General features: G+C 49.5%; 2 protein-coding genes across 2 annotated transcripts in view; one reads left to right on the top strand and one right to left on the bottom strand.

The window, feature by feature from the left end:
• The first annotated feature begins 7,298 nt into the window (after positions 1-7,298).
• Positions 7,299-13,170, top strand: FNDC11 (fibronectin type III domain containing 11). Its single transcript, XM_058850973.1, has 2 exons — positions 7,299-7,303; positions 12,184-13,170. Exon 2 carries the CDS (start codon positions 12,202-12,204, stop codon positions 13,168-13,170), a length of 969 nt encoding a protein of 322 aa, XP_058706956.1. The 5' UTR covers positions 7,299-7,303; positions 12,184-12,201.
• Positions 13,171-13,216: 46 nt separating this feature from the next.
• The window catches only part of HELZ2 (helicase with zinc finger 2), a 30,596-nt gene continuing 26,413 nt past the window's right edge, over positions 13,217-17,399 (bottom strand). The window contains exon 20 of the mRNA XM_058850543.1: positions 13,217-17,042. Within this exon, the coding sequence (XP_058706526.1) occupies positions 16,918-17,042 (125 nt within the window). The 3' untranslated portion in view covers positions 13,217-16,917. The remainder of the gene's footprint in view (positions 17,043-17,399) is intronic.

Below are 17,399 nucleotides of genomic sequence, written 5' to 3'. Positions count from 1 at the left end.
TTTGCATTGCAGATGTGTTTTTCAAGCAGCTTGATGTTAGTGAGCTAGACCGTAGTGCCTTACTTAGGATTTAGCAAACACTTCCAAGGAGGGGTCCTAGGGCTGCTAGCCTTTGGCCAACATGGATGTTTCCCTGATTAGTTTGTCCTTTTAAGAGCATTTCTCTCTGATTTTGCTGCTGTTTGTGCTCAACTCCCTAGACTATACAGGAACCTTGTGTTTACAGCTCCCCACATCTCTCCCTCAGTTACTTTGGCCCAGACCAGCATTTCCTCTAGAACAAGGTGGCAACAGAGAACAGCTCAAACCTGCATATGCTGTGGGATGGAGAATGTTTAAGCTTCTCTTCCCAGGTGGGTCTATTTGGGCTCACCTGCCCAGCTCCTGCAGGCCAAACTTTTTCCTCTGCTGTGGATGTTTGGCACTAAGGTGCACCGCTGGGAAAATCCAAGTTAAAGAAAGCAGCATTGAGCCTGTGGCCCATTTCCCAGCCCAGGGCCATGCTGTCTGTCTCTTTCTGGATGCAGTGAAGCTGAGCATCCAGGTGCTGGGGGTAGCTGGTTAGTCTGGGGGGACCTAAGCCCCCCTTGCAGAACTCTCTGGGCTCGTGTGGCCCCAGATGGTGTCCACGCCAGGAGAGTGATTGTATGAAACTGTTTACTTCTGATTTTGCTGTTTACAAGAGGGATGTGGGGTGGGTGGGGGGAACAAGCCAAGCCTCAGGAGGATTGGGCAACATGTTATCTGCACCAGCCTGCAGCAAGGCCGACACCACCGGCATCATGCAGGTGTCACGGGGATCTCCCAGCCAGCTTTGGTCCACTGGGAGGAAAGCAGTGGTGGCTCTAGCCTAGAGGGGTTAGATTAGCTCCCCTATATCCCCTTGCTGCTGTGTTTGAGGTTCAGCAGTGCTAGTGACAGATAAGAGTTACCCCTGTGGTCTTCCTTTACTCCTCAGGACCCAGCTCCTTCACATATCACAGGCTCACAGAGCCTTTCTGGAGCAATAAGATGTAAAACAAGCATTACCATCGTGGAAATCCTCCGTTGTGTGCAGTGTCTCTTTCCTCCGTATGCAGTACGAGTCTGGGTTTAAGGCTGCCAAGTGTCACAGGGTATCTGCTGCAGGACACAAACTGGGATTTGTTTCCCTGGGCTTTCTGCAGGTCAGGAGAACAGGGAAACGTGCTGCTGCTTTCCTTCCTTACCCCAGACCTGTGCTGCCCAAGCCTCACACTACAGCTGCCCGGGGCAAGGGTACTCCTGGTCCCCTTTTCGGCAGTGCTGGCATGGGAGGGGTGAGCGGAGCTCAGTGCCGTGCTCCACTCCTCACAGCCCCATCCCATCAGCCAGGGCAGTGCTGGGAAAGCAGAGCTCTCATTTCCTTTGCACCGGGATGCAGCCAATGCTTGTGCTACTGGCATGGGAAGAGTTGTGCTAGTGGCTCCTGTGCTGCCCAGCTGCTTACAGGCACATCCAGCGTGTAGGTCCTTTAAGTCCAGAAGCATTTCACACTTCAGGGCAGGGTGTCTGGGGTGGTGGATGTAGCTGGAAGGGAAGTGCAGGGAGCTGCTCTCTTCCAGCTGTGATCTGCCAGATCATTTCTCTGCAGCCTGCCCAAGTGCTTTTAGCCCTGAGGGTGTGTCTAGGCTGCTGGAAGAGCTCACAGGGGCCACACAGAAGTGCCTGGTGTACCCAGGCCAGCATGGATCTTCAACTCATCCAGCAAACAACAGCATCTTTGCAGGGTGAGCCGCTTCACTACTACACCAGCAGGGTTCTGGGTGAGCCCCAGGATGGGGGCACCCTGCCCCAGCCCTGCTGAGGGCTCTCCCTGCTGCCCACAGCTCCTGTGATGAGCTAGCAAGAGCAGAAGGCTTAAACCCAGACTCTAAACTAAAGATAATATTAGTAAATAAATCTGTATTTTTCTTTTATTTCTTTTTTTCTTTTTTTTTTTTTTTTTTGCACAGAAGCTGGTAATCTAGGACCTATGTGTGAACAACTTTATATAAATATTTTTTGTACTTGGTTTACTTGGGTTGGTATGAAACGTTCTATTTAAGTTCTTTGAACACTGTGGATCCCCTGATGTGTATGAATGCAGAGGCTTTGTAAATTAAGGGACGTTTGTGTGAATAAAGCTATTTGATGGGGTTGAAAAGCCACACACAACTTGAAATGTGAGCTCTGTGTGTTTGTCCTTTGCTGGCAGCAGAGGGGTTGAAAGGGAGGGTGTCCCTGGCAGCAGTGGGCAGACCAAGGCCCTAAAGCAGCTCTGGCTCCATCCTGGAGGGCAGGATCACCTAAACCTCAGCTGGAACTGGGCTAGCTGGCCTGACTTCAGGGCTTAGGGTACTAAACCAAGGCACCCTGGCCAGTGCCAACCAGAACGTGGCTCCCTGGCATGGGGCACTTGTGGCCCTTTATCTTTGCCATGGATTAGGATTAGCCCTGTTCTTGATGCAGACACCAAGTAGGACACTGTGATTAGCGGGACAGGCAAGCTTGGCCTCTGCCTGCACAGAAACACCTCCCCATCCTGCCCTTTCCTCCCCATCTGGCCACAAGCTGGCAACCCTATGGTTCAGGAGCCAGAAAGGATGAGCAGCCCCTCACCCAGCTGCCTGCCCACTCTGGAGTTGCCTGCAAACCCCACAAGTAAAATGCCCAGCACAACTACCACTTGAGTAGCCACAGTTTCTCCCTTTGCACAGATCCTCTGCCCCAAATCCCAGATGACCAAGTTGGTCACAGCAGCTGGGAGCCTCCGGTGCCACAACAGCCATCCACGATGCGAAAAGCATCACGAGGCTGAGCCGCATCCTGCAGCCACGAGAAGTTTTCCTATCTGTGATGTTCCACAGGTGCTCAGCAGCCTGGGGCCATCCCGAGCCGGCGTGGGACACAGAATGTCCCGGCATCCAGGGGCCGTGCTCCGCTGCTCGCCAGCCCTTGCGTAACGGCCCTGCAGCCTCGCACGACCCGCGGCAGCCGCAGCGCCCGCACCGGGACGTGCTGGGCAGCCAGTCCTTCCCTCCCGCTCCCCCTGCGGCAGCCCCAGCACTGCGTGGCCGTGGGCTCCCCCCGCACGCCCGTCAGCATTGTGCTCCTTAATCGCTGCCGACAGGCACTTAAAATGGATGTTTTCAGCGCAGTGGGGCCGCGGGGATGCTGGTCGACCACAGCCAGAGCGATGCCAGAGCGGCCCCGCTCACTGGCTGGCAAGGGGGCCCCAAGCTGTGTTTCCTCCCGCTTCCTGTTGGGTTATCTTGGGCACTCACTGTGCAGCACCCACTGTGAGGGGCAGCCCAGGGTGCTGAAACATCCCCTCCAGTCCTGCCCAAAGCGTGTGGCCTGCAGTCAGGGTAGGGGCTGCATTGCCTCCAGTCACACTGGCCCCCAGTTTAGGACAAGCCCCGAGACTGTCCCTGTCCTGGTGACAGGTGCAGAGACTCGCTGTGCTACACTGCTGTTCCCCACCAAAAGCAGCCACCCCCAAAATCTGTCATAGGTGCTGTGGCACCTCCAAGAACTCTTCTGCTCTTGTGGCTTTCCCCTGGTTTAAGCTACACCGGTGACAAGGATCATGTTGCCTCCACACTTGTGGCATCTTGTTCTTCTTTGTGACCAGACCCAAAATGTGCTCTGTGAGCTCCATGGCCTCTGATTCCCATCTCAGCCCTTGAAAATGGGGTGAAACTGAACCCCAGCAGGAGCTTGGGGCTGGAGCCTGGCTCACCTCTCACGTGTGCAGCAGGTGAGGAGCAGGTGACCACACAGCACAGCTGAAAAGCACCATTAATGAGGAAGTTGATGTCAGTCACCAGGAGAGATGTTTCACTCTGGATTTGCTCTCTGGAGACCTGCTATTTCATATGCAAAGAGGTTTGCTGAACTCCACAAAGGTGCTTCAAGCATTTGACAGCTGACAGAATCCCCCAAGAGCCACCAGCCCTGTGCTCCTTGGGGTTTGGGAGTGAGGCTTGTGCTGGGGCAGAACTGCACATGGCAAAGGCCACGGCCAGGCAGCAGGCCAAGCGTGGGAAAGGCAAGGACAGCCCTGGCAGCCACCGTGGCCGTGAGGCCAGTCACACTCCCTGAGTGTCAGCACCAACCTCACCTGGAGGGATTAAACCTCAGAGTAGAGGTGAGGTGCTGCAGCCGTGGCTTTGCTCTCCCTCTATCTGCTTGCACACAGAAACATTTCCAAGAGCCTCCTCTCCAGAGAAGCTGTGTTTTACAGCTGAAGCGCTAAGTCTTTAATCACAAAACATAAGTCCATGTTTCTTTTAAGACCTCTTGAGCTCCTCAAGCAGCAGCCACTTCAGCAGCCCTCTGTGAGCCAGAGCGACACCAGCTGCTGCTTGAGCTGGTGGGAGGAGAGCAAGGTCCATTGTATCGGCAAAGGACATTCATTTGCCTCATCCCCACATTGATGAATTGCTCCACTTGCCCGTGTCAGGCTCCAGCACAGCAGAGGATGAACAGCTAAAGCTGCACTAAGCCCACACACTCCATTGAGCTGGGAGATGACTCAGAGGAGGCTCTCGGTGCGGGTGGAGGTGACAATAAACACAAGGGACAAAAGCCAAATGAGCAGGGACTCTGCTCTCCCCACTGACCCACTATGAGGCAGAAGCCTGGACCCTCCTCATCCCCTGTCCCTCTGTTCAATGGCAAGACAGTCAAGAGGGTCCTTGGACAGCCCAGCCCCAGTGCTCTGCCACAAAGCACACAAGACCATGGATGGCACCAAGCTTAAATACCTTTCATCCCACTGCACACAATATCCCAGCACCTCCCCAGCTCTGACAGGAGCAGTGCAGTGTGTGTGTAATTGCCGTGGCCCCCACTCCTCCCTCTGCAGAACCCAGGCAGCCCTGCCCAGGGGACCCAGGGGATTGAGCAGGGGGAGCAGCATCGCCCAAACCACCTCCTGATTCCACCCAAAGCTTCAAAATATGTGATTTTTGCCTGCAATCTGTCTCAAATGCATTGTGCAGTCTGCCCACCCCACGCACACCCCACCTGCCTCTCCCCACAGTAGGGACTACACGTGGCAGCAGCAGCAGCAGCATCACCCAGAGCCACTTTGGGTCAGTCTCAGTTCCGTGAACAAAAGCTGCTTCCCCAGCTCATTTCCTGACAGAGCTGATGGCCTGTGCCCCTCTGCAGACCCAGAACTTGCTGGGAGGCATCAAGGGAGGGAATTAAGAACTATTTCCTCTGCCAGAGATAAGATCTCTAAACAAGCTTCTCAGCCAAGAACTTTAATTTTTTTTATTTTACAGGTTTTGCAAGGGAATCTTATTCTCCAGAATTGCATCCGCCTCCAACCCCACTTAGAGCTGCCAAAGCCTGCACTTCCCCCGGGACCAGCCTGCGAGCAGCAGAGATGGATGGGATGACATGGGCATGACTTCACCCTTCTGTCCTGCTGCTGGAGCCAGGGGCTGTCAGGGTTCCCAGAGGAGCCCCTGCTCTGGCCCTGTGCTGTAGCCCCTCCATCCCCCCTGGATCAACCCCCCAGACCACAGCCATAGGGTGCCACAGCCCCTGCCTCAGCACAGGGGATGGATGAGGCCCTGGGGAGAGCATCCCTGTGAGCAGCAGCAAAGCCCAACATGACTCCTCGCTCTGAGTCTGCTCCCTCTGCACACATCCAGCCCCACAGTCACTCCTATTTAACCCAGGAAGGGCCAGTGTCTGGTCGTGTGAAAGATGCTCGTGCCCCCCCATCCCCCCAAAAAGCTTTCTGGGAATCAGTGAGGGCACTAAACTGGCTGTGCAGAGTTCACCTCTCCTTCTCCACAAACCCAAGCAGGTTATCTCACTGCAAGCCTCAATCCCTCCTTGTGGCACAGACATGCCACAGTCCTGGCCTTTCACACAGACAAATGTTCCTTAAACCACTGTAGCATTCAAGAAATAAAAGTCCCTGGCAGTTTGCAGTCCCCCTTGCTGCTGTGGGATCAAACGCTTCAGGCTGATTTATCCATGGGAGATGGAAGCCCAGACAGATGGGAGGGAGCACAAGCCCAGCCGGGCGATAAATCACAGCAGGGCAGCTCTGCCTGCCCTGTTCCGCGGCTGTGCCGGTCACCGCGCTCCCAGCGGGATCAGTGCTGAGCCCTGAGCTGTGTCCATGTCCCATTCCGTGGGGAGGGCAGACATGCAGCTCCCCAGGCATGCTGCACCCCGGCATCATCCCGGCTGTGCTCCCCGCCAGGCACAGCCCGGAGCAGCGACCAGGGGACAAAGCCACAGGCTCAGCAAGCTTCCCATTTCCCGTCTTTGCTCTCCCACAGCCGAGGAAACGTGACCCCCTTGGGAAGTTTCCTGGAAAAAAGGGAAGCACGCTGGCTGCTGGAATGAGGCTGCCAGCAAGGAGATGTCTCATGGGATCTGGGACAGGACAACCTGCCTTGAACTTACGCTCAAGGACATCTGTCTTGCAAAGCTCAGCACAGCACAAGGAGATTCGAACGGGCTTTTGATGAGCTTCCAGCAAGATAAAGGAGCTCCCCTGACCCCGCTCCATCTCCCTGAGCGAGATCATCAATAAACCAGCGCCGCTGCAGCCTGAGGCTCAGATGGGCTCTCCACTCTCATGTCCGCACGTGTCGGGTGCTTAAATTAATGTCACCACTGGAGAAAGGAGGGGGTGCCCACCCCAGGGGTCCCCTTTGGTGCCAAGATTTGTCCAGGCTGTCCATCCATCATCAGGGGAGGAAAGAAGAGCCTAGGAGGCAACTGCTCCTATGGAAATATAGGACACTCAGCCCTGCATGACCGTGAGACTCAGACCAGGGAAGATTTTTGTCCCAAACCAGTCTCCAAACCCCCAAATTTATTGACCTGCTGTATGCAAACAGCACTACAAAACTCTGGCATGTCCAGGCTTTGGGGCTCCTTCCTCGGGTGCCATTGGTGGGTGTAATGAGCTGGAGATAATTGTAGCCTCGGGGACACAATTAACTCTTTCCTGCCCTGGTCCAGCTGGGGCTTTTGCATCCCACAAGAGCAATTCCCTCCCTCCTTCCCCCGGGTTCCTTAGAAAACTTTAATTCCTCTTCCTTCTCAAAGCGAGCCTCTGAATCAGAGTCTGACGAACGCCACGAGTTCACTGATGTGTGGCTGTGATTTAGAGTTGGAATATATTTGGAATGTATAATTTATTTCAGGTATTTGAGGCACTAGTGAAACTGGGAGCAAGCAGTGAGTAAATCAGTCATACCCTTGTGATGATGGGGGCTGCAGCCTTTATGTTGCTCTGAAAATCCTGCTTCCACACAGCCAGGTGAATATCATGAAGGATGGGTACTATTTGGGGCTGCAGGGATAACTCAGGCACCCTGGAGGAGGTGATGCTGGGAGACTTTCATGACAGTGCTGCCATTGGGACACAACCTCTAGCAGAAAGGTCAGTGGTGCACAGCCCTCTGTTCTGGGACAGTGATCACCTTGAAGTGCTGCCCAAAGAGCTGCTCCAAACCTCCACCTCCACCTGTCAGGTACCACCTGGAAGCAGCAGAAGAAGAACCAGACACAAAGTCCACCCTCCTCACTGCCTCTGTGGTTGTTGCCTTTACAGCAAGTCTCTTTTTCAGAAATGCAGAAGATGTGAAATATGAAGACAGAAATTGCCAGCGACTTTTAATTTGGGTTCTGCCAATTTTTCTGTTCCAGCTATTGATTTTCCATAAAGATTAATCCCTGCTCCCATCCTTATCTGACAGGCACTATCTAGATGTTTTGCTTACCCTGAGTGGGGAAATATATGTTTTATTAAGTGTCAGAGCTCACTAATGAGAAGAAGGAGGAAAATCAATTGTCTGCTTATATCTTGATCTCAGACAGGACTAACAAGTTCTTTATTTTGATGCTGTGGACAGGCAGAGTGACAAACAGAGTGACAGTAGCCGTCAGCTCTGTCATGGAGACAGCTCAGCTGATGAGGAGGGCAAAGGGTTACATGGTGTTGAAGGCTTCAAACACATTTGTATGTGTATTAATTCAAAGAGAGTCATAGAATGCTATAAAATCCTATAGTTGAATTGATCCTTGATGAAAAGTGATGGAAAACACTAAAATTTCTGCAGACTCTAAGCAGGTTTATTCTCCTATTCCTAAAACCAAGAAAACAGCTTAGCCAGCAGCTCAGGGTAGGGACAGCCAAAGGGATTCCATTTTTCCACGCTAAAGTTTGGATTCAGGTTAGTATTTATGGCAATAGAAGTACAAGCAAGGTCAGTGCAAGTCTCTGCACAGCTCCAGCCATAACCCCATTTCAAACACGCACCATGCTGTGGTTATAAAAAGTGCTCAAGTGAAAGGACATGAGCATTAAGGTCCCTTCCAGACCAAGCCACCCTGTAATTCTATGATTCCATGATTCCTCCTTGGGTATCTGGCACAGAGTCCAGCTGGAAAAGGAGGCAAGGTAAGCTGGACCTCCACAGGACTCTTCTCATACCCTCAGACCACCAAGGCTGATTGGAAAGGACAGCTTTATTTCCCATCACACACAGTCCAAACAACAGGATCGAGACCCATGACATTCATTTCCCACAGAAACTTTGTGTAATTATCAAATACTAATCTCCGCTGGCTCTCCTCTCCAAACAAGGCTACCAACCTGCTTTCACTCATATTTGTTATCTCCTTTGTCTGTTAGAGGATCACACCTGACAGTTGTATAGTTAATCTCTTGGCAGCTGTGAAATGAAATGGTAAGCTCTGGCTGCCTTGAGAAGATGCATTGATTTCTTAAAATGACACATCGCCTCCTCCCTTGATGTTCAAGCAGGAGCTCAGGGCTGGCGTTATGGATCCTGCCTGTCATTCAATTAAAAAAGCTTAGTGGAGATACTCCAGCTGAGTGCACCAGACAGCATTAAGGCTAAGCCCTGACCCAAAGATTTAATAGCAGCAAGTACAAAGGCACCTTCAGCCCCAGAGGCTTGACCAGCTTGCTGAGGAGTTCACCAGTTGGGGTATGGAGCTTGCCACCATGAACCAGCCAAGGCACGCTCTTCTCCACAGTAACACAGCTGACTGGACGGCCAGGTCCCATAGGAAAGTAGAGCAGGAAAATCCCTTCCTTCCCAGAAGGAAGTTTGCTGCACTTAATGGAACATTTTATATCCTATTTCAACACAGCTCTTTCATAAGGATTATGTATTTAACAAAATTCTTGACACTGTGAAACAGCTGCAGTTTTACTGTGGAGAGTGAAGCATTGGTGTCTGGTCTCAGATGGACTTTGCAAGATTCTCCCTCAAGATGCAAATAAGCCCCCATTTGCAGCAATAGCAATATGCAGCCATAAATCCCAGAGGGCTTTATCTGAGATTTAGATCAGATATTAGAAAGAAATTCTTACTTGTGAAGGTGGTGACGCTCTGGCACAGATTGCCCAGGGAAGCTATGGCTGCCCCATCCCTGGAAGTGTTTCAGGCCAGGTTGGATGGGGCTTGCAGCAGCCTGGGACAGTGGAAGGTGTCCCTGCCCACGCAGGGGGTGGAACAAGGACCTTCCAGCCCAAGCCATTCTGTGAATCCATCACTTCACGGTTCCATCGTGTTACATTCCACCTTCCCCGGTGCCACCATCCCATTGTGACACAGCGGTGGGCACCGAGTGCCGTGTGCTGCCCCATGTCAGCACTTCGCAGACGCTGCAGACACGTCTGGTCGCACGGGCAGAGCAGGTCCCCTCTCCCCACGACGCCCGCTGCCACCGAGCCTGAAGCCTCCGAAGGTCCGAGGGACCGGGGAGGGGGAAAGCGGCCGGGAAGGAGATTACTGGGATTTACTGCCATCGCTACCCATGGCAGGGGCGTGGAACGGGATGAGCTTTAAAGTCTTTCCGACCCAAACGATTCTGTAAATTACGGAGGGGAGGATACGAAGGATTCCAGGGCTTGTCCTGGTTCGGCCGCAGCTCCCCAGGCCGAGGGGTCGCCGTGGCAACGGCCGCGTCCTGCCGGGCCTGGCCGGGCCGGGCCGAGGGTGGATCCGGCCGGGCCGCGCCGGGACCGGAGCGCCTGGACACAGCTCCCGGGGCCTGAGGAGCACCTGGACACAGCTCCCGGGGTCTGAGGAGCACCTGGACACAGCTCCCGGGGCCTGAGGAGCACCTGGGCACAGCTCCCGGGGCCTGACAAGGTGGGCCGGAGCCTGAGGGGGCAGCCCCCGGGACCTCTCCAAACCCCGGCCTGGGTGAACACAGAGACCCCTCCTTGGGTGATGCAGCCCCCGCTCCCCGGCTGCAAACAGAGCAGCAGTGCAGGGAATGCAGCCCGCCCTCCCTGGCAGGAGGGGAAAAAAAAAAAAAAAAAAAAAAAAGGTTGTAAAAGCACGGGAAAAAGCAAGGGAAAACAAGCACAATGACAGCTCGGTCTGTGGGCAAACACATTGCTCGGCAGAGCCAAATCCCTCCAAGAGTGGGGAATGTCACCTGGCACATGTGCTGGTCCTGCTGCTTCATACACGATGCCGGGAGCTGGCACTGCTTTGGTTTAGGTCGGGGGTTTTTTGTGGAAAGGAAAACGTGAAAAAGAAATACAGCTTGTTTTTCTTTTAGTTGGCAGCTCTCTTGGAAGATAAAGTTGCAAATGAGTGACTTACTATAAACTGTGGTGCAGCTCAGGGCCAGACAGCTGAAAGGTTTACAAATGCTTGGAATTCCTATGAGGAAGTGTTATTAGTTCTGTTATGAATTTAGGGAAAATGAGACCAAGAAAAATGTCTTTGTTAAGTGGATCTCATTATCTAGCTTCTATAGGGCATGTAAGAATTAAGATATCCCAATTAGATCTTAGTTTCAGAATACTGTATTTATTTTGTTTTAAAATCAAGTGTATTCAGCTTGTGAAAACCACCTAAATATCTGTCTGAGTTCTCATTACAGTATCACTGAGGACAGGGACACAGGCATTTATTTAGCTAATTGTTGTTTGTGGTACATAAGCTGTGTGAGCCACGGGCACTTCAGCTAAAGCACAACAAACACCTTCCACCTTGGCACAGATGGCACCATCAGCCAGGGCACATTTTTGCCAGTAAATGAAGTATAAAATCATCCCAGAATGGTTTCAGTTAGAAAGGACCTTGAAGCTTATTTCATTCCAATGCCTTGCCATGGGCAGGGACACCTTCCACTACCCCAGGTTGCTCCAAGCCCCATCCAACCTGGCCTTGAACACCTCCAGGGATGAGGCAGCCACAGCTGGGCAATCTGTGCCAGAGCTTTACCACCCTCACAAGTAAGAATTTCTTCCTAATATGCCATCTAACCCTGCCTTCTGTCAGTTTGAGGTCATTCTGGAGTCCTGTCCAGAACCCTGTAAACAGCTAAGATTAAGCCAGCAGAAGTGGTGCTGTAAGAACCACTGCCTAAACATCCCCACAGCAAACTGTTACCTCTTTACAGGTGCTTTACATTTATGTCATTCTCTTGCTGTACATTGCAGAAAAGCAAATAGACCTCATGGTCTGAGATGATGCAAACTGAACCCAAAGATAGGGAAAGCAGCACATCACAGAAAACACTGTCAGGTTATGACTGTCAATCCATTGGTGAAGGTAGAAGCACAAGGAAAACGCTGTCATTCCTCTTGGAAGCTGTTGTGAGGTGGCACTGGGTGGATTGTGTTGTTCTGCCTGCTGCATTCCAGCTCACGTGGGGGCAGAGGGTTGAGTCACCAACGTGATTATATGGCTGTAGGAACTGGCTGAGGAGATGGGCCTCAAACCTCAACAGCCTGGCAGATTACAAAGAGAGAAAAATAGGCATCTCCAGAGATGCAGAAGAATGGAAAGAAATTGCTTACAGGAGTACAAAGGCAGCTAATTAAAATGAAACAAGATAATAAGATAGGGAGAAATTTTGGCAGAGTGTATCAGAGAATAGTTCTGTCAGTGAATCTATTAAGTAGAGGTAGAACCTCTCAAGGGCAGGTAGAGGGAGACCAGTTAGAATACATATAAGTAGAGGATGCAAAACATTAGAAACCATACAAGTATAAAGGATAATTCCTCTGGAACTACATCTAGTCTGACAGTTCTTTATAAGCTAAGCTTTAATTAAGAGAGAAGAGTCACAGCCATGATTGTACTCCCTCACAGCTGCTTTCCCTTTGGTTCTTAATGTTATTATTGTTGCTTTCCCACACAGCACCCAAGCTTTGGAAACATGGCTAAGGTTTCGCATGAGGCTGAAACCACTTCGGACAGTACAGCACCCAGAGAAGAACAGGATGACAATGCCAGCATGGAGCAGTACCTGAGAAACAAAAACCTTGTTCTGGATTTCCTGCGCTCTGACCTGAACCCCCACCACCTCCAGTACCACTGGAACAAAGTTCATCTTCTGAAGAAGTGTTACTTTTACTTGAAGTTTGAGCCCAGACACGTGTGTGTGAGAGACCAGAACAATATGATGATTTTTGCTGACATCTTGCAAATAGCAAACCCCTGCCAACTACAGAAGATCAAGAAGGTGGGAAAAAAACAGACTGAAATCCAGCTGGCACTTTTAACTGAGTTGTTGGAACAGTTGGAACGAGGTCGGGAGGAGCTCAGCCGTTACGTACAGATCTGTGACGTGGAAACTTTCCTCTCCCAGTGGGACTTGAATATAAAGAGAGTGCTCAAGCTCTCCATGTTTTTCAATAAGCTCATCTCCTTGGAGGAGCCGAGGAAGCTCCATGTCAAGCACAGTTTGGTGTCACAGATACATCTTGGAGGTGCTCTACACCCTCCCATTAATTTTTCTATCTATACTAAGAAGCCGCCGATTTTTGATCGGATAGAGTCGTTTGCATGCCAGACCTGGGCCCAGCTCAAATGGTTCACTGAAAGTCAGGAGTCACACCTTGAACGATGGCAGCTGGAGATCAAGCTCGTGACAGATGACAGTCAGACAGAGCCAGGATACGGTCGGACCCAGGAAGTCATCTCCAACCCGTGTGTAATCAACCACCTGCTGCCTGGCAGGTTGTATGAGTTCAAAGTGAGGAGATCCGACACTCACACGCTCGTCTACTCGCAGTGGCACGACTGCATTGTATTGAAGACAAAAACTCACCCTACTGAAGACACCAAGGAAGCCCCCAACCGCAGCCTGATGAGGCGGCTCTCGAGACCGACTCCCCCAGTTTAATGGTTTAATGAAAAAGATGAATAAGAGTAATTAAAAATAAATTGTTTAAACAGTTTGCTTAAAATCAAACTCGTTGTTTTCAACAGCAATTGTACGGGTGCCTTCCCAAAATCTTTCCAGGTTAGCAGTAACCCATTCGAAATTTTCTGCAAAAAATAACATCTTTAGGCAGCATTTGGGACTCAACACTTTTGTCCCACTGCCAGAGGCAATAGGTGGGAGCAGCCAGAACCAGGAAATCTTGCAGGACACCTCCAAAGCAGAGCAGAGGAGACAGAAGCATCTCTGCCATCCAGTGCTTTCCATACACTGAAAGATGTGAAACTCAGTGTCAGCTTCTTCCAATGATGTTTTGGGTTTTTATTGTCCTTCCTCCAAAATACCCGAACTCTTAAGCTCTTCAAATCACCTCCCCAGACTTATGTCCATCACTGGTTTCTCTCACCCTCTACACCCTGTGCCATATAAGTACCTAAGCATGACTTTACCCCCTATAGTGCATGAAAAGATCACTTTAATAAAAAAAAAACAAACAGCCAAAACCCAACAATAAATAATCCCCAAGCCTCCCAACAAACAGGGAAGGGTAATACATCAATATGTAAAAAATTATTTTTCTGCCTAAAACCTGCAATTAATGGTAATTTTCTTTTTTATCATCTGATTCAGTCCAAACAGAGCTGTTCCCACACAGATTCTAGTCAAACCATCACATTAATAGACCTTTTCATAATAAAATTTATTATTTAAATAAATTCAAATCATTTTTACAATTATGGCTTAAATATCAAAAAAGGAATGTTGAGGTTCATTCTTATGAACAGTCAAAGCAGATAAAAATATTTGTATCCAAAAGGTCATTTGAGGTTTGCTGCAAGTCACAGACATACAAAAGATAAAAACCTGCCCCATTTCAAGTTCCTTAATTCAGACTTCATGCCACTTGACATTTCATTTCTAGTTTTAAAAAACCCAACAATTTATTGCAGTAAATTGATTGTCCTACACAGATCTGTCCAAATCCTCAAAAACAGTCCAGCCAGCCTGATGCTGGGCTCACTGCTGGCTGCCTGCACAGGTTCCCCTTGTTCAATTTGTGCTCCAGCTCTAGCTAGTGCCGAGGAAATGAAGTTAATGCTGTTGGATGAACTGACGTTTGTGTCCTGCAGCCATGTGCTTTTGTCTTTGTCTGTGGAGAACACAGAGCCTGTGACTGGACAGATGCCCTGGGCACCATGCTGCCAGGGTGTTCCTACTGGGATTACCAAAAGCTTGGTATTTTGAGAATATTGCTTGAACATAAAATTCTTCCAAAAGTAAATTCAAAACTCTGTGTGCAAATGAAACCAGGCTAATTTGAACTGTCTTTCCTCTATTGATTTCTATGATTCTCTCTGTGAGCATAAGGACAAGAACACAATACTCAGCTGTCACTACAGTCTATAAAAAGTTTAATTGCACTTTCTGCTATCCCTGACTATTGCATGACCTGCTCTCCAGGAACCTGCTGACAGCACCAGCAGCCCTAGGGCCCAGCCTGGCTGTAACTGCTGCTTGGGTGCATTTCCTAATCACCAGTTATAAAAATACATCCTCAGAGGAAAAAAAAAATAACATGTATATTGTCTTGCAACACAGAAGTGATCAAGCAAAACATTTCATTCAACCTCCATGGAGTAGAAATAAACACTTTTTTCCCACTAAGGACAAAGGGACCTGCTTCATGAGGACTCTCTCTTGGCCAAACCCCCTCCAAGGGCACTGCCTAAGCCACTAAATCTGGGTTGAGTCTCCTTGTTTGTGTTACCTGTATGAAATAATCAGCACAAAACCCAGGGGAGAAACTCGTCACTTACAGGAGATCATGAAAATGAGACCCACTGGTTCTAAAGGAACCAAAGTGCCATTGTTAAATGAAGCTGGCACCGTGCTAAAGTCGTTATCCCAACAATTCCAGCATTTTTTGCAATTCTCCATAGCATCTGAGTTAGATGATTGCATTTCAATAGTCCACAGATTGATCCCCAGACAATCTTATTTTGGAATTGCAGTAATATTTGCTAATCAGGCTGGTGCAGAATCTTTTAAGATCCCACGCAGGATGACTTCAAAAAGGAACAATGAATTTTACACCTTACCAGCTTTTACCAAGCATCTTTAGAACCAGCAGGAGATACTTCCTATGGGTTTTTATCCTTCATGGAATGCCAGCCATATGCCCACTCTTATGCTTTGGTAGGACAAGAGCAAGCTTGGGTGGTCTTTGGCATGCAGCTCAAACCCCCCAAAGGCAGACTGCAGGAAGGTAGCTTAAACTAGGAAGAGAACAACAAAACCTCTCCATAGGTTCTGGAATCAAGTCTGACACAGATTCAGTAGAAGAAACACAGCATTAAATGGAGACTTTTCCAGACACAATGATTTCCTATTGCCATTCCTCCGCACGGGAAAGAGCCACGCTGGATTTCGGTTGCAAACAGGACAAAATTCCTCCTGCCACAGCGCTGTGACATCACAGGGATCCCTGCCACAAGGAAAACTTGTGTGATTGCATCTCAGCTCCATCCCACATGAAAGTCTAAGCACAGCCAAGCATGTGGCTTGGGAAGAGCCGAGGCAGGCACTTCATACATTCAGAATTGAAATGAGATAAAAGACACCCTCCCTCAAAACTGTCATGCTTCCAAAAGCAGCTCTGTGATTCTCAGAGGGCACCATTCACCACAATACATCTCTACCAGCCACATGTCACTGGGTGAAAGCAGCCTCTCTGATGAACCACAGCTTCCAGCTCACAGCAGTTTGGCTACAGAAAATATAAAAATACATTATACACATACACTCGTTCACTGCTCTTAAAAACTCAGGCCATAAGGCTGTGAAACAAATTCACGGAGTTAAAAGTTAATAAATTAAAAGCAGCTTTAAAAAAAGTGGGGGAGGAAAGGGAGGGGGGATCAACAGGAGATATCAAATAAAATTCTGAACAGTTTAAAATGGGCTGACAAATCCCAACGTTTCCTGGTAGGAGAGGTCCCCGCTTTTCGTTGCCTTTATGCTGGTGAGGACAATCTCCTTCATACAAAGAACACATAAATCTATTTACAAAATCACCTTGGTCTTGCTGTTGCGATATTTACATGCTTAGAGAACATTTTGGCTAGACAAAGAGTGGTGCATGCATCTCTTGTTGCTTTCCTCCTTCACTTAAAAAAAAAAAAAAAGTAAAAAATAAGAAGTCTTAAAAATTTCCTGTCCTTGGATTTAAAATGAAAGGCAGTACTCAGAAACTTTGGTCCTCCATGGCAAACAGCAGCTTATTGTGCCACTCCACTGCGTGCAGTCATTCCACCCTGATGAAAGGACTGAGCATTTGATCCCCAAAGTACAATCCCGACAGCTGGAGTAAATATTTGGCCCCCCCAAACTGCAGCTGCAGTGGCAGGTAGGATGAGGGTTCTGCTGAGCAACTTACAGTTACAAAAATAGTATCATCATCAGTAAAGTCACATGCCCATCCTCTATCTCCAATGCCTTTTTGGTTTGCTAGAATTGAAAGTTCCTGCTGAAGATTGCACTGATTAAAAACAGCTCAAGATGCTGAAGCAGACGCTGAAGCTGAGTTGTCACGGTGCAGGAAGCTCCCAGATCCCCTGCTGCATTTGGCTCTGTAGGTCATTGAATAATGGAAAGCTTTGGTCCTTCCCAAGGCACACATAATGCAGTTCAGGCAGAGGGGGCCTATCCTCACCGGGAGATGGCTGAGCTCCTCCTGACTCGAATCTCCTGGGCTGCAGTGTAGCTGTTGTGCTGGTAGTAATGCTGGAGCAGTCTCCTCCACAAAGGGTTGCACTCCAGGAGGTACCGGTTCCCTGTGGGCACAGGGATGGGGACAGCAGGTTAGTGGCCAGAAAAGGCTTGGCTGATACCATTTTTGTCTATAACCTCTAGCTAAGGGGGCTGGGTCACTTGCAGGGACATAGATATCTGTGAAATCCCAGCTCCCTGATATGCTGTCATATCTATGAGCAGCTTCCCTACACATCACAGCCTACACCTGCATGATTAGGAGCAAAATGAGCAGCCAGATTTTTCTTAGGACAGAGCTCTAGCATGAAAGCAACAGAAACAACAGGGTCTAAAACAATGAGTGTGAAAAAATAACTACACTTGCTTGTACTCAAGCTGTGAATGAGCTCTGCTTTTCCCAGATTGCCCAGTTTCAAAAG

The sequence above is a fragment of the Poecile atricapillus genome, chromosome 15 (assembly GCF_030490865.1).
Source record: "Poecile atricapillus isolate bPoeAtr1 chromosome 15, bPoeAtr1.hap1, whole genome shotgun sequence".
In the NCBI taxonomy this organism is placed as follows: domain Eukaryota; kingdom Metazoa; phylum Chordata; class Aves; order Passeriformes; family Paridae; genus Poecile; species Poecile atricapillus.
The sequence above is the reverse complement of the archived record's forward strand: the minus strand, read 5'-3'. Positions and strand labels throughout refer to the sequence as shown.